The sequence below is a fragment of the Bison bison genome, unplaced genomic scaffold (assembly GCF_000754665.1).
Source record: "Bison bison bison isolate TAMUID 2011002044 unplaced genomic scaffold, Bison_UMD1.0 scf7180017864214, whole genome shotgun sequence".
NCBI lineage: Eukaryota > Metazoa > Chordata > Mammalia > Artiodactyla > Bovidae > Bison > Bison bison.
Window position 1 is genome coordinate 570988 of NW_011494786.1, and position 16614 is coordinate 587601.

At 39.7% G+C, this 16614-nt stretch overlaps 1 protein-coding gene across 1 annotated transcript; it reads left to right on the plus strand.

The window, feature by feature from the left end:
* Positions 1–3223: 3223 nt before the first annotated feature.
* On the plus strand, positions 3224–14796 carry LOC104992401 (DLA class II histocompatibility antigen, DR-1 beta chain-like). The gene is made up of 6 exons (XM_010845263.1): positions 3224–3406; positions 9597–9866; positions 12000–12281; positions 13031–13141; positions 13615–13638; positions 13924–14796. The coding sequence occupies exons 1-6, from the start codon at positions 3307–3309 to the stop codon at positions 13935–13937; spliced, it is 801 nt and encodes a 266-aa protein (XP_010843565.1). The 5' UTR covers positions 3224–3306; the 3' UTR covers positions 13938–14796.
* The last annotated feature ends 1818 nt before the right edge of the window (positions 14797–16614 follow it).

The following is a 16614-nucleotide window of genomic DNA, read 5'->3' on the forward strand; positions in this document are numbered from 1 at the left end:
ACATTCAGAAAACTAAGATCATGGCATCTGGTCCCATCACTTCATGGCAGATGGGGAAACAATGGAAACAGTGACAGACTTTATTTTGGGGGGCTCCAAAATCACTGCAGATGGTGATTGCAGCCATGAAATTAAATGACACTTGCTCCTTGGAAGAAAAGTTATAACAAACCTAGACAGCATATTAAAAAGCAGAGACATACTTTGCCAACAAAGATCTGTCTAGTCAAAGCTATGGTTTTTCTTTACAGATGTGACAGTTATAAAGAAAGCTAAGTGCCTAAGAATTGATGCTTTTGAACTATGGTGTTGGAGAAGACGCTTGAGAGTCCCTTGGACTGTGAAGAGATCCAACCAGTCAATCCTAAAGGAGATCAGTCCTGAATATTCTTTAGAAGGACGGATGCTGAAGCTGAAACTCCAATCCTTTGGCCACCTGATGCGAAGAACTGACTCATTAGAAAAGACCCTGATGTTGGGAAAGATTGAAGACAGGAGGAGAAGAGGATGACAGAAGATGAGATGGTTGGATGGCATCACCGACTCAATGGACATGAGTTTGGGTAAACTGTGGGAGTTGGCAATAGACAGGGAGGCCTGGCATGCTGCAGTCCATGGGGTTGCAGAGTTGGACACGACTGAGCGACTGAACTGAACTGAACCAAAGGGCTAACTGTAAATCTTTCCAGGGACCCCAGAAGGCAGGGGCTGTCTTTGTGCTCTTCCTGTGCCACCCCAGAGCACCAGTGTCTCTCAGAGGAACACTCTTACAAATATCTGGTTTTTCATCTGCTTCCTTGTTTATTTTTTGTGGCTGCCATTCAGGGATACCTTTTGATCTCTTGACTCTGGTGGCCAAGGGGGTTTGAATCCCTGTACACATTCCCAATACAGTTTGTATTTAGGCTCAACAGGTGATATTATGACACTGATTTGCCAGAGGTGTGCTAAAGATTCATACATGCCACAAGTTACTCCCAACATTTCAAGGCCTCCTTAAACATTCCTGAAACTATCTCACTTCAGTTCAGTTGCTCAGTCATGTCTGATTCTTTGTGACCCCGTGGACTATAGCATGCCAGGCCTCCCTGTCCAACACCAACTTCCGGGGCTTGCTCAGACTCATGTCCATTGAGTTGGTGATGCCATCCAACCATCTCATCCTCTGTCATCTCCTTCTCCTCCTGCCTTCAATCTTTCCTAGCATCAGAGTCTTTTCCAATGAGTCAGTTCTTTGTATCAGCTGGCCAAATATTGGAACTTCAACTTCAGCATCAGTCCTTCCAGTGAATATTCAGGACTGATTTCCTTTAGGATTGACTGGTTGGATATCCTTGCTGTGCAAGGGACTCTCAAGAGTCTTCTCTAAACTATCTAGAATTTTACAATTCACTTAACAGTTTGAATCGCTATCTTAACTAATAGAAAGAGGCAAACAGAGATACCCTCAGAATCCTATCTAGGTATACACTCCAGTGAATTGTTCATATAGGAACATAACAAGAAATTGTTTTGGATGGTGTGAAGTCACATAGCTATAAGATCATATAATAGATGAAAAGAACACTGTCAAGACTAGAGATATTGTAATTAAGAAAAGCAGTAGCATTGAAGGAATTATAGACAGCTAAACACTCCTGGTGTTTCATTCTTGTTCTGAAAGGAAAATAAACCAACTGCTATGTATTTTGCTTGGATGGCAGAAACAATCCGGTAGGAGTGATTCTTGTCATGCTTTTGCGTTTCCCATAGCTTAGAATTTTTATTCAGTAAAAAACAACAAGTATTTGTCATTCCTGGAGAAGCTTAATATTTTGAATAGTCATTATGTTACATTCTGCTATGATGATTAAAAATCATTTTTCTCTTGTTGTTGATGTAGGCATGGTTTAGATGATTTTTTAAATTAACTGGCCATTTCATTCTAATTTAACAGTTTACTGAACTCCTCTCTCTTCTGAAAGTATTTTTCAAGGTTAGGTTCCAAATCCTGAACTACAGAGACTGACAAGCGTTTCTGCACCTGGATCACCTTTAGCATCTCTGGATGGGTATTAAATAGCACCAAGTTTTCCTCCTTTACCTTGCTTGTGCAACATATGGAATGAACATATGACTTAAAATTGGATGCTAGCAATAATTATTGAGGGTCATTTGCTTCAGTGTTCTCAAAATTGCTCTACAGTATTGAAAAATTGATTTTTTTTTGACAGGTACACCACGTAGGAAGATATGTCCTTTCCCACTGAGGGAGAATCATTACTAATAAGCTTACTTTGTGAGGGTACAAACTTGTTTATAAGGATGGAATACTAGCGAAATAACTGCTGAAATATTTTATTGTGTATTGTGAGTAAAACAGACAACATTCCAGACATACACCTGAAATCACTTGGGAATTTGCTAGTGGAAAATCTAAGTGGAATTTTGAAAAATAATTAGACCAGTATTTGTACTTTTGGTAAAGAGGTGGATAGTTTGACACAGCACAGTTAGATGAATATTCTGGCAATGCCACTAAACTCAGTGACAGCATCAGGAACAAACGTGAAAGATCTTTTCATTCAGGTTAATTATTGACTAACTTAAAATTTCCTTTTGTTTATCAGAGACACCCCTACCTGTTAGGAAGTACAGACTATATAGTCTCCAATCAACAATGATAATTCTGTAACATCATCTGTTACCAGAGATACTGTTTCTTGAGGTGTTCACAGAATCATAGCACATGCAGTACTGAAATTCCTGGAAGACTGAAGTGACTTCTTTTCAATTATGAGAGTTTAAGTAATTTTCCAAAATCTGCACCACTAAGTTATGGTGCAAGTAGGACAAGATTTAAGATCTTTGCTTGCAATCATTTTCTCTCCACTGCCTTGTCTCCTAACACACTATGATACATTTGTCAAAACAGCTCTGTTTCCAAGTGAGAGGAATGAATGCTCCTAAAGAAACAAGTGTGTGACCATCACTGACCAGCACAAAGCTAGATCACCATAGGGGCCCAGTTAAAATATTTCAGATGCAACAGGGTCAAATCTTTAAAGTACTAAATTAAAACAATCCTTTTAGTAGAGAAAATTCTACGTTTCAGAAGAGGACCTTCATATTGAATCTCTGACCAGCAACTGATGATGCTATTTGCCTCTGATGTTGATTGGTTGCCTAGACTGGGCTCACCCAATCCAGGAGCAAATGAGTTCCTTGGTCGGTATTATTTGGGATGTGGGTGGAGGAGGGTCACAGTACCCATTTGAGAGGGACTTGCCTGCTCCTCTCACTCTCTATCCTCTGCTGTTCTCCGGCATGGTGTGCCTGTATTTCTCTGGAGGCTCCTGGATGGCAGCTCTGATAGTGATGCTGATGGTGCTGTGCCCTCCCCTGGCCTGGGCCAGGGAGATCCAACGTAAGTATATACCTTGGATGGTGACCTATCAGGGGGTGGGGGGTGGGGAGGAACAGAGTTTGTCACTATATCCAGGCCAGGTCCCTTAAAAATTGTGATATATTCTTACTGACCACCTATCTTTATCATATGGATCCTTAGTTCTTTCCATAGTAAAGGAGCCTGGGTGCTTCCCCACTTCATGAGAGTTGTATAAGTTGTCGCCATATATATGAACCATTTCTTTTCAACTCTCCTCCAGTAAAACCTATCCAGCCTTGCATTCAATTCTCTTAGGGTCTTAAGATTTATAAATAAGAATGTCAAAATAATTCCTCATACAGTAGTTTCCTTTATTTATAGTGTGTGTGTGTTACTAAGTCAGTCATGTCCGACTCTTTGTGATCACATGGACTATAGCCCACCAGGCTCTTCTGTCCGTGGGATTCTCCAGGTAAGAATACTGGAGTGGGTAGCCATTTTCATCTCCAGGGGATCACATTACAGGCAGACTCTTTATGGTTTTAGCCACCAGTTATGCCAAAAAAGGGCTTCCCTATGGTGCTAGGGGTAAAGAACCTGCCTGCCAAAGCAAGAAACATAAGAGATGGGGTTTGATCCCTGGATTGGGAAGATCCCCTGGAGAAGGAATGGCAACCCACTCCAGTATTCTTGCCTGGAGAATCCCATGGATGGAAGAGCTTGATGGGCTACAGTCCATGGGGTTGCAAAGGGACAGACACGACTGAAGCAATTTAGCATGCATGCCAAAAAAAGGGAAAGTTTCACCAAAAATTTTCTGTGGATTCAAAAGGAATTAGAAAGATCTCTCCTAGAAGATCCTGTGTTGTGTCCTCAATAGGACCTATGCTGTCTCTCCTTAGCATGTAAGAATATATCAAAAGGTCTGTTCCCATTAAGCCATTCCCTTTCTCCTGAGCTCCAGTGTTTATAAGGATTATGTACCTGTGAAATCCTCTGACAAAAGTTGGGGTTGGTTTTCTCTCTATTCTGTGGAAAGCACCCTAAAGCTTAAGCAGAGATTCTTAGTACTTGGAATGACTGTATAGATAAGGAGCACCTTATGGAATGTTCTATGACACTTAAAGAATTCACATATATTCTGAAAACCTGACATAGGTTAGTATTCATCACGAATCTATTTTGAATCTTTCTGCACAATCAATTTCTCCTATGTCTCCCCATTCTCTGCCCTGAACCCATGAGAAGGGATTTAACTAGTGGAGACAAATTGTATAAAATCCTGTTTTTGTAAGTCAGTAGCAATCAATTATCAGCAATTTCATGTTGTTCAAACCATAAACCCTAAGCAGGGTACAGAGTATGAAGGTTGTTTCCATCCCATAGTGTTGAAAGTCAAAAAGCGAGTCAAGGGGGTTCATTGGCCTATTGAGGTCTTGGCCTCAAATTTCATAGCTTCATTTATCATGTAGTCTCTGTTCCTTAATTATTCATGTTCATAAATCTTTCCAGTTATTCCCTACTCCTTTTCCAGTTATGTCATCACCATTATTGAAAATCCCCAAGTTTACACAGACCATCAGCACTATATAGTCCATTAGATGAGATGAAATTTAGTGAAAATCTCTCTTTCTTAAAAATCACCTTTTACTTAACTTTGAAAGTTTCTTACAACTAGTGGGAGGAGAAAGAGGAAATTTGTCTGAATTTGTCATAGAAGGTAGAAGGAATTTAATGTGTCATCAGAATAAAAGTGTTGGAGCTGGAGCCCCTTCTGGATGCTTTCCAAGATCCCCACAAAAATCAGCTTCCAAAACTCAGGGTTTATTTGTTTAGACCAAAAAAATTTTATTTTTTTTCCTGAACAGCTGTTATATATTGGGCTCTGTTCTAGGCCCAGAAAATTCTATTTGAATAAGGAAGAAAAGACCCCTGCTATCATGGAGACAGGAGAGAAAGACAACAACCCAATAAACTTTAACAAAGAAAAAACATTTCAGAGACAAATAAGTGCTCTGAAAAAAAGTATGTCAGGGTCATGGAACAAAGAGAATTGCCACCTGATTTCAGTTCAGGTGGCTAGTAAAAATGACATTTAGTTGAAATATGGAAATTTTGATGATGGAAAGCCAGTCATGTGAAGGATGTAAGGGAACAGGGAAAGAATGAAGTGAGGAAGATATTTGATTTTCTAAAGGGACAAAAAAGAAGGCAAGAAAGTGGCTGAAGCATAGAAAGCAAGTTGGCATGTGGAATAAGATGAGGTTGAAGATGAAGTCAGGGGACAAATCATATTAGGACCTGATGGCTGTGGTAAAACATTTAAATTTTCTTTAATAAGATATGTGAATGCTACTGAGGGATTGCTTCCCAGGTGGCGCTAGTGTTAAAGAATCTGCCTGCAAATGCAGGCGATGTAAGGATGTAAGAAACGCGGGTTTGATCCTTACGTCAGGAAGGTCCCCTGGAGGAGGAAATGATAACGACTCCAGTATTCTTGCCTGGGGAATTCCATGAACAGAGGAGCCTGGTGGGCTATAGTCCATGGGGTTGCAAAGAGTCAGACATGACTTGAGAACAGCACAGCACCTAGGAAAGCACTTGGTGGTGCTGTTTATTGAAATAGGAAAAGTTTTGGAAGGAAATAATTTGAAGTGGGTGGATAGAAGAATAAGTTTTGTTTATTTTAAGTTTGAAATAATGTATTAACACGTATGTGGAGCCTTCAAGAAGTCAATCGAAAACATCAAATTGAAATTCAAGAGGAGGCCAGAGCCAAAGGTATGAGTGTCAGGGTCACTGACATATGCACTATGTTAAAATATAAGAAAGTGGGGGAAGGAGAGATTGTGTGTAGATCAGAAAAAGAGAGCAAGGGCCATGTCCAGAGGGCCAAGGGCTTGTGAGTCTGTAAAAGAGCCTGGGAAGGGGTACTGTTGATGTTGGGGAAAACCAAGAGAATGTGATGCATGCAAGTGAAGAAAATAGATTTTTCAAGAAGGGAAGGAGTGGCAGTTGTGATGAGTTTGACTAAGGAGGGTCAAGTGAGAACATGACAAAGAAATCAACACTGGGTTTGGCGGACTTGTTTACAGTCAACAGAACGTACAAGACAGGAACTAGATTGGACCCTTTGAAGAAAGAATGAGAGCTGAAGAAGTGAGGAATGGATTACAGATGCCACATTTGAGTAGCTTAAATCAGGGGGAGACTGTGCCCTAGAATCGGAGAGTAAGCTGGACCTAAAGTATAAGAATAAAAGAACCTGAAGAAACGCTGAGAGGACTTGAGAACCAGAGAGGTTCAGTCACCAGCAAAAAACACTAGAATGCCCTTGTATGTATTCAGGGGTGACTGGTTATGGAAAAAGCTATTGATTTATACAACCTTATATTTATTAGTGACCTAGAGTACAACAGTTTTTCCCCTCGCTGATGAGGATGGAGTAATAAACAAAACAACCCAATCTCTATCAGCATGGAACATCAAAACACTTCATAGTTGTTATGTACCAGGTCCATAAGTTTATAACTGTCCTATCAAATCTGTAGCAATTAAAATATATCTATGGAATCTAATATTCAAAAAGTTTCAATAATTTACCCAGTCACATAGTTGCTGCTAGAGCCCAGATTATATAGTGTGAAATCGAGTTTATGGAAATTCCTTTTCTTTTATGTCAGCATACTCTGTGTTGGATTCATATATACATTATTATTTTATAGAAAGCAATGTTTCTGCTCTTTTGTGCTCAAAATGATAATTAGTGATAACATTAATTGAAGACAATTGCCAAATGATGATGAAGATATCACTTGCTTTAGAAAGTAAACAAATAGATCTTGTGAGCTTACATTCATAGGGTTTATAAAAATTAAAATGGCAATGTATTTATTGAGTACTTATGATATGAACAACACTAGAAAGACTGCTAGAAGCAATAAATAGGAGGAATATTCATTAATTTTGCATTTATTTTACAAGTTTCATATGGGTTCATAGTGTATGTGCAGGCTGTCATGGGCATGTGAAGAAGAAGAAAAAGAAGTACTCCTTCTGAAATTTTGTTAGCAAGTTGGGCTAAGGTTGCCAAATATAACACAGGATCCAGTTAAATTTAAATTTCAGCTAAACAACAATAATTTCTGAAATACAAATTTAACTGGGAAACCTATATTTTTATTTACCAAATTGGCAACCTGAAATTGGGCACATGAATTGCAGTAACAGTCCTAACCATATAAGCTACCATAAAAAAATTGACTTCACACAGTTTTATTTTTTAACTTTGTCACTGACAAGAAGATATTAGAGAATTTCTGAATATTAAGATAGACTTGATCTGATTCACAGTGCACTTATCATTTATAAGTGAAAGTCTCTTCTCAGAGTCTGGGGAATTGCTCATTTCTTGTTAATTGTCTAAATGAGGTCACTTTCTCCCTTACTTTCTTCCTTTTCAGTGGGACTTGACTACAGAAATAAGAATTCTTTGTATGACCAAGGCTGATAATTTAATGCCTACTGGTATTATTGGGAGTAGGAGACAAAGTTAGAAAAGGAATTATTTGGGGCTTTGAATGGGAATAAAATGTCTGTGACTGTAGTTTACTCCTATACTATAGACAAGTAGTGGGCCAGTGGCAGAGAAATAAGAAGGAAGATGATGTGAAGGATAAATTACATGACTTTATAATTTGTTGGTGAGGGAAACAAAGAAGGCTTCGTACTGAATAAATGTGTTTTACTGGAAAAGTAGCTCTCCACTGGGGCTGGATTCTTAAAAAGTATAGATTTGATGTAGGACCAAGACAGACTATTGGCAAAACTTTCAATGTAATTCTCAGCTGCTCCAAAATTAACAATGGTTTTTGCACCATAGATTTTTTCAGATGGTTTATACTCATGGAGCTCATCTGGTGATGAACCACCACTCCTTACCCCTACTCCTTGACTCCTAAACATCTGGAAATATCTGGAGCCATTTTTGGTTGTTACACTGAGGGTTTCTTCTGACATCCACTGTGTAGGGGTGAGGGATGCTGGTAAACAGCCTACCATGTGCCGAACAGACCCCACCCCAACCCTCAGAGTCATATTTGACCCCTTAACTCATCAAGTCAGATTTGCCAATTGAGATTTGTTACCAGTTTTTAAAAAATCTGTTTTTCTGAGCTTTCTTAATTTGAAAATGCAGAAAAGAGGTTGTAGCACTGTATTAGGGTTATGGTTTTAATTTCCTTAACGCTCCTCAGTAGTTCTCCTTACATATAGTATAAAGTCAAAATCCTAACATCACCTACAGGACTTTTAAGTTACTGGCTCAAGTACTTGATTTCTCCAGTATAGTCTTTTACCTCCTCCCTCTCACTCTCTGCACTTCAATGAAATATTTTTTCTAGTTCTTTAAAGAAGTCCGTCACTTCTTCCAAGCTTTTGTACATGGTATTAATGTACAAAATACAGACACCTGAAATGCGTCTCCCTTTTATCCTAAACATACATACACACACCCAGTTTCCTCCCTCAGTGCATGCCAACTTAGCCTTTCATGTTACATTAAATGTCACTCTTAGAGACCACTTTTTGGCACCTAATGTAATTCAGGTCATCCTATAATCGTTACAGAAGTCTAACACTTCTGATATTTCTCACTCTTGTATAAATTCTTTTATGGTTTACTTTTGTCTATCATTTTCACTAAAATTTAAGCTCCATGATTGGAGGGGACATGTCTGTTTTTGTTTCTTTGGATTCTCAGAGAGTAGCACAGGCCTGTGGTAAGGTCAGCCCCAACCTAACATTTGCAAAATGAGGTGAACATGTTCAAGGAACTGTTAAAAGAGCTGTAGGATGACGGGAGAGCGCTGGTTTTCTGGTGGAGGATTCTAGGAAGAGGTGGTGGTGCGGCAAATCCTCAGGCTTAGAGGACTCAGGCCTAGAGGGCTCCAGCCAAGCATGGAAGCTGGACTAGGTCGGGAAAGGCTTGGATAAGAGAGATTTCCCCAAGCCTCCCGCAGCCTCTGTCTGTTGAGCGAAGATGAAAGAACCCAAAGCGTGCTGGTAGTTGGGGTGCCGGTGGAGCCACCGAGGCGGGTTAGGGCTAGTCCTAGCGGCCCCAACTGAGCCTGGGCGTCCCGCATTGGTGGGTGTCGCCCCTGCCCTCCATTCCTCATTAGACTCTCCCCAGGAATCCGCTCCTGTGACCAGATCTATCCTGTCTCTGCAGCACATTTCCTGGAGTATTATAAGAGAGAGTGTCATTTCTTCAACGGGACCGAGCGGGTGCAGTTCCTGGACAGATGCTTCCATAATGGAGAAGAGTTCGTGCGCTTCGACAGCGACTGGGGCGAGTACCGGGCGGTGACCGAGCTGGGGCGGCCGGACGCCAGGTACTGGAACAGCCAGAAGGAGATCCTGGAGGAGAGGCGGGCCGAGGTGGACAGGGTGTGCAGACACAACTACGGGGTCGGTGAGAGTTTCACTGTGCAGCGGCGAGGTGAGCGCGGGGGTGGACGGCCAATGTGGAGCAGTGTGTGTGTGTGTGAGAGAGAGTGGGAGAGAGAGAGACAGAGACAGACAGACAGAAAAAGAGATACTTCACTCACTCTGGGTCGAGTGTGTACTACTGTGAGTGGGTACAAGTTAGGAGGGTTCCTGTGAGAGCCTTTTGTCAGCAGACACTGTGATTTTGTCAACGCGTGATTGTGAGACGGGAGAGAGAGAGAGACAGGGCGGGAGACAGAGGTAGACTGAGTCCAGGGTAAGTACTAACATGTAGGATGTGAGCAAGTAGAAGTCGGGGTTCCTGTGAGAGTCTGTTGTTGGAGAGACAGTGTGTGAATTTGTCAGTGACTGTTGAGGGGAGTGCGTGTGTGTGTGAAGTGGGACGAAGAGAAGAGTGTGTGTGATGGGAACAGTGCCCTGGGGTCTGAGTGGGCCTGGAGGGAGGGAAGGTGTTGGGGAGGGATACAGGAGGGAGGTTAAGAATTTGTCCATTTCTTCCAGGTTGTCCATTTTATTGGTGTATAGTTGCTTGTAGTAGTCTCTTATGATCCTTTGCATTTTGTGGTGTCTGTTGTAACTTCTTTCTTGTTTTCTAATTTTATTGATTTAACTCCCCCCCACCCCGCTTTTTTTTCTTGATTGAATCTGGCCACAAGTTTATTAATTTTACTTATCTTCTCAAGAATCAGCTTTCAATTTCATTGATCTTTGCTATTGTTTTCTTCATCTCTATCTCATTTATTTCTGTTCTGATCTTTATGATTTCTTTCCTTCCACTAACTTTGCATTTTGTTTGTTCTTTTTTCTCTGAAGTTGTAAGGTTAGGTTGTTTATTTGGGATCTTTCTTGTTTCTGAGTTAAGATTGTACTGCTATAAACTTCCCTCTTAGAACCGCTCTTGCTGTGTCCCACAGGCTGTGGATTGTTGCATTTGCCTTGTCATTTGTTTCTAGGTATTTTTTGATTTCTTCTTTAATTTCTTCATTAATCCATTGATTATTCAGTAACATACTGTTTAGCCTCCATGTGTTTGTTACAGTTTTTTTTTTTCCTATAATTGATTTCTAATCTCACAGTGTTGTGGTTGGAAAAGATGCTTTAGCGTAATCTTAAATTTGTCATCTTATGATATGTAAAAATGTCTTTTCCTGAGATTTTTTTTTTTTTCTCCAAGAAAATGTCTTTATTGAACCTGTTAGCTTTAGGGATTGTATAAGGCACTAAGCATACATATTAATGAGTCTCTCATCCTCTTTTGAACTCAAATATGAGCTTAAAAAGAAAGAAAAATGTAAAATAATAATAGTTCCAATAGTAAACATGCTTGTTTTGCAAAGGAGATGGGTTGATCAGTGGTATGTAAAAATTTATATAAATTAAAGAAAAATTAATGGCTTTTCCTCTCCTTCAGGACTCACCCTTTTCTTGAGATTTAACTCAGAGTACAATCACATTCATCTTTTGTAGGGTAGAACCATTTCTGAGATATTCTAAGATATGAGTGCCTTGAGAGAGCTTTCCCAGGATTTCATCCTTTCTCTCCACACCTATCCCACTGCTTTCCCCCAATTTATCCACATGGCTTTGAATTAAACAAGGAAAATAATAGCTAACACATATTGTAGGGTAAATTCCAGTTACTGTGTTATATACTTTAGGTATATTAATCCTCACATAATGAATGCTAAGAGATAAGTTAGTACTATTATCCTTCTTTATAGATGAGAAAGTTAAGGCACAGAGGAATGTAAAAATTCTCCCAGGGTCAATCAGTAAAAATTAGAACCTGGATTTGAACCCAGGCAGTCTGGCTTCAGAAATTATGCTTTTAATTAATATGCAATATGCCTTGCAAAGATGTGTAAACACTTAAATTCAACAATGAATAACTATTTCAATGCATGAGAAAACACACATTTTCTCAACATCTTTCAAACTAATTGTCCAGTGTGTAAATGTTAAAGATAAAGCTCATGGCACTAATTCTCTTGTGCCACTGGGCCAGCTATGAGGGAGGCCTACCCAAAGCTGCAGTCTGGAACTTGAGAGTGGGGGCTGAAAGGCAGCTAACCAAGGAGACTTACTGTGTTGTCCTCACTGATTCCCTCCACCTTTTCTCTCCTAGTGGAGCCTACAGTGACTGTGTATCCTGCAAAGACTCAGCCCCTGCAGCACCACAACCTCCTGGTCTGCTCTGTGAATGGTTTCTACCCAGGCCACATTGAAGTCAGGTGGTTCCGGAACGGCCATGAAGAGGAGGCTGGGGTGATCTCCACAGGCCTGATCCAGAATGGAGACTGGACCTTCCAGACCATGGTGATGCTTGAAACAGTTCCTCAGAGTGGAGAGGTCTACACCTGCCAAGTGGATCACCCCAGCCGGACGAGCCCTATCACAGTAGAATGGAGTGAGCTTTCTGATCTCATAAATCCCTCACCCACTGTGGAGGGGGCTTGCTTTCCTCTGAGTGTCCCCTGAGTGTCTCCTCTCCCTACACCATGTGATCATTTGCTCCTTGTTCTTCTGTTCTTCAGCTGAGGTTATTGGGGGAGCCCTGAGATAGCCTATGATAGAAATCCTTTGATAGTTTACAGATATCCTGGGATAGTTTCTCCAAATACCTACACCCCCTGGGGAGGCACTTCTGCCGGACAAGGAGAAAAGAGGTGTTCCTGTTCTGAGCTTCCTGTGATTTCACAAGTCATGGACACTACATGGCCCTGGGCACCAGTCCCCTACCTCAGATTGGGCTTCTGACACTGTTGCTCTGAGTTCTTCACTGTGATCTGAAAAGAGATGCACCCTCTACAATGTATGGATGTGCTTGACATGAGTGGAGTCCAACCTCAGCTATGCTTTTTATTACATCTGTCACCCTAGACAAGCTACTTAACCTCATTGAGTCCTTTGGCTCCTCATCCATTAGATGTTGAAGTCATGTGACCTAATAGCATGGCTGTGATATTTAAATAAGTTCACTGTCTGAACCTTGTAGCTACTCAATGTGATTTTTTAATCTCTTTTCCAGAAATGTCCAATTATTCTGATTCTTCCAGGGTAGCCTTCTTTCCTCATTCCCATAGTTCACAATTTCAGCATCACAATTAGAGAAGAGAATTTGGGATAAAAATGACTAAAACTGGCTTCTTTTCTCAGGGGCACGGTCTGACTCTGCTCAGAGCAAGATGATGAGTGGAGTCGGGGGCTTCGTTCTGGGTCTGCTCTTCCTTGCGGTGGGGCTCTTCATCTACTTCAGGAATCAGAAAGGTAAGGAGCTTGTTCTTTGGACAGCTGAGCCTCCCCACTGACTTTTGGAGGAAGACATATGGTTTTGCTCAAGTTAGTTCTCTGTATATCAATGGCCTCGTCTAAAGCTTATTTCCCTAACTGACTTTAATATCCTGGAGATCCAGAAATCTGTAGTCCATGGTTACTTATGGGTGAAACATAAGAGACTGTGGCTTGTAGAGATAAGGAAAGGTTAACAGGCATGGGGATTTGGGGTGGAGATCCTGGGACAAATGCAGGAAGAGACAATAAGACTGACTTAATTGCATTGGATTGGTATGAGAGAAATTTCATGGGTCACAGGTTCTCAGTGTTTGCCCTCGTATAAACCCTGGCAACAGATGATGTGTTAGGAGAATCTCTGGTGGGGCCCTGGGGCTTGGGACATTGTGTTTTGGGGATGGATCAACCTCTATATCTTTTAAGTATATATCTTCTTTTGTCTCTCTTAGGACGCCCTACACTTCAGCCAACAGGTACGCTCTTTATCTTTTAGAATTGTGTTTAGTCTCCCTGGAATAGATGGTAAAGGAAACAAGACAGAGGCAGAAATAATGAAAGACTTTGGATCTGACTTCTCATCAGGCAATTTACACTAAAGCTTCTTCTCTTAACTAAATAAAAGGCTTGTGCTCTAAAGTAGCTTTGGCTCAGGAAACTTAAGAATATTTTCCCCTTCTAACTGTAATGCTTTAATAGTAACATTAACATTCCCCTGTAGAGTTATGTCTGGAAACAACCCTCTCCTCTGTTTCTTGCAGGGCTCCTGAGCTGAAGTGAAGATGGTCACACTCAAGGAAGAACCTTCTGTCCCAGCTTCTTCACAGCATGGAAAGGTTTCCTGCTTAGTGCTAACTCTTCCACAATGAAGTACTTTCTCAGGATCTCATTTGCTCCTGGCTCAGTGACCCCTTAAAAACTGTCCTCGATGGTTTTCTCAGTCACCCCCACCCTGCTGCCCTCAGCCTTTGACCTGGAAGTTCTCAATATTGATTCCAGTACCTTATGTTCTTTCTTCCTTGGTTCCCTTTGTTTTCAACTTCTGTTTCCTGTGCATCTGAGCTCATCTGTTCATTTTACTTTATAATGTGTTCTCTCAAATAAATACGGAGTGAAAATCATCTGCTTCATACATCTTCAAAGAAAGAAGTCAAAGAAAAGATAAAGGGAAGATTACATCACACAACAATAACGTTTTTATTTATATTCCTGAATTTTGGTCACCTGTAGATCTAGAAAGTTTCCTTTCTTACTTTTTCTCTTGAGTTTTCTGCATTCTGTTATTAGACATGTTTTCCCAAGCTAGCCCTTAATGAACCCATTTTCCTGAGAAAGCCCTTAATGAACCCATTTCATGATGGTCCTCTCATATCTGCATTTTCAAAGACAAGTTTCTATACACTATTGGATACAGAATTGGGACAACAAATGTAAGAAATGCAGGTAACTTGTAAGGATGTGATGCCCTCAACATTTTTGTAATCATGCTCTTGTCTTTTTTTCACTGATTTTTTAAAAGAAAGTATATAAACTAGGGTACTTCTTGAACTATTTTTTTTTTGTTATACTGATAGTGGGCTATAATACTTCAATCTTTTTCTGTCTCTCCAATAAACATCATTGATGTGCTGGTTCTTTGGCTGGGATGCATTCTTCACCATAAATAGTTCTCAGAAGTCTATCAGGACAAAGCCACAAGTCGATAACATGCATTTCTGAAGCCCTCCAGTTTCTGTTACAAACTTACTGTCTGTCACAGGGAAATCCCATATGGGTCTTAGCAGAAATCAGAGACCTTGCTGGGAAACAAAAGGGGTTATATGAATACAGTGATGTACATCCAACAGTGGAATACTCTGCATTTTTAGAAAAAAAATGAGACTGTCTTGCTATGGAGTAATCTCCAAAATTCACTTTCAGTATGTACAGAAGTGTGTGTACCATACACAGCATTTTGTTTAATACGGTAGAAGAGGATAATAGGAACGTGTAACTAAACCCATTCATTCAATCTATCTACATATCATCTACTTACATTCATAAGTAGAGACAAAGGAAGGATTTTTTAAATGTTGCCTTTAAAGCAGAATGAGGGGATAAGTTGAAGGGGACAAAGATGAAAGCTGGACTTTTCCAAATCTTATTTAATATTTTAACTTGAGGCATTTTTGAATATTTTGTGTAATAAAAATTTAAATATGTAAAAGGTGATATCAAAAACTAAAAACAAGCTGTAATGATTGAAACAGACTTATCAAAAATATATGATGAAAAACAAGCTAGAAAAGTAATTTTTTACTTTTCTTTTTTAGCATTTTTTTAACTCTTGCATAGAACATTGTGGAACTATAATTGTAAATCAGCATTTATCTATAAATTCCATAGACTTCAGTTGTATAAAGGAGTTGGATAGGTTCTGAGAAAGGTGACTACATTGGAGAGGCAGATGGTGGGTTTTGCTAAGAGTCAGCTTTAAATGTAAGTCAAATCTAAAGAGTAGATAGTAGATTCAGAAGCTCATTTCAGAGTAATGGTAATTTGAACACAATTTCTCCACAGTCAGAAGCAACTATTATTTTGTTTTCAACCATAGTCAAAATTTATTTTATGCATATGTTGATTATGTGTGAAACAGGTTATCATCTTATAGGAATTTGATAAGCTGATAGTCATATCTGCATTATGTATACATTTGGTGTAAATTTTGTTTGATGCTAGGGTTGCAGCTTTACTCTCGCTTTGTTCTTTAAGATGAAGAAATGACTTGTCTCATTTTGTTTGAGATCAGTGTTGTGAAAAATAATGTAGAAAAGTGAGTGGTGTGAATATCTGAATTAAGATGTTTTCTGTTAGAAAACCCATTTTAACTGGCTTTACTTTTAATTATTATCTCACATAACACATAGACCTGAGGTAGTAAATCTGCAGAGTTGGTTATCAGGCTGGTGGCATCACCAATTATCTGAAATGCAGGAAAAGGCAACTGTTTCTTCTCCTGTGCTTTCATAGAAGGAAGGTGTAAGTACATTTAGAGTAGCTAAAAGACTGCAAAATGCTGAAATATGGTTGTCTTCACTGAGGAGAACAATTGGACTATTGCAGGGTTTATAAAGCTATTGAAGCAGAGATTAAAATAATGGCTATTAGAAGATAATATCAAGAGGCATAAATATGCATTTTAGCCAGGGCCCCTATGAACCAAATCATTTTGTACCAAATAAATCAAAGAATGTACCTAAAGAGACATTAATCTCATCAAGTATCTTGTTAGTTCTTTACTTGTATTTGTATTTCTTTAATAGCAGAGGTATTAAACCAGGTATAACAGGAGATATTTGTATAACAGGAGATATTTGTGATGGCACAGACTCCTCTTCGTTCAGCCAACAAATAATCTAAAACAATTCTATTATCTAAACCCCTATAAGCTCAGAATAATTCTTATGCCTATA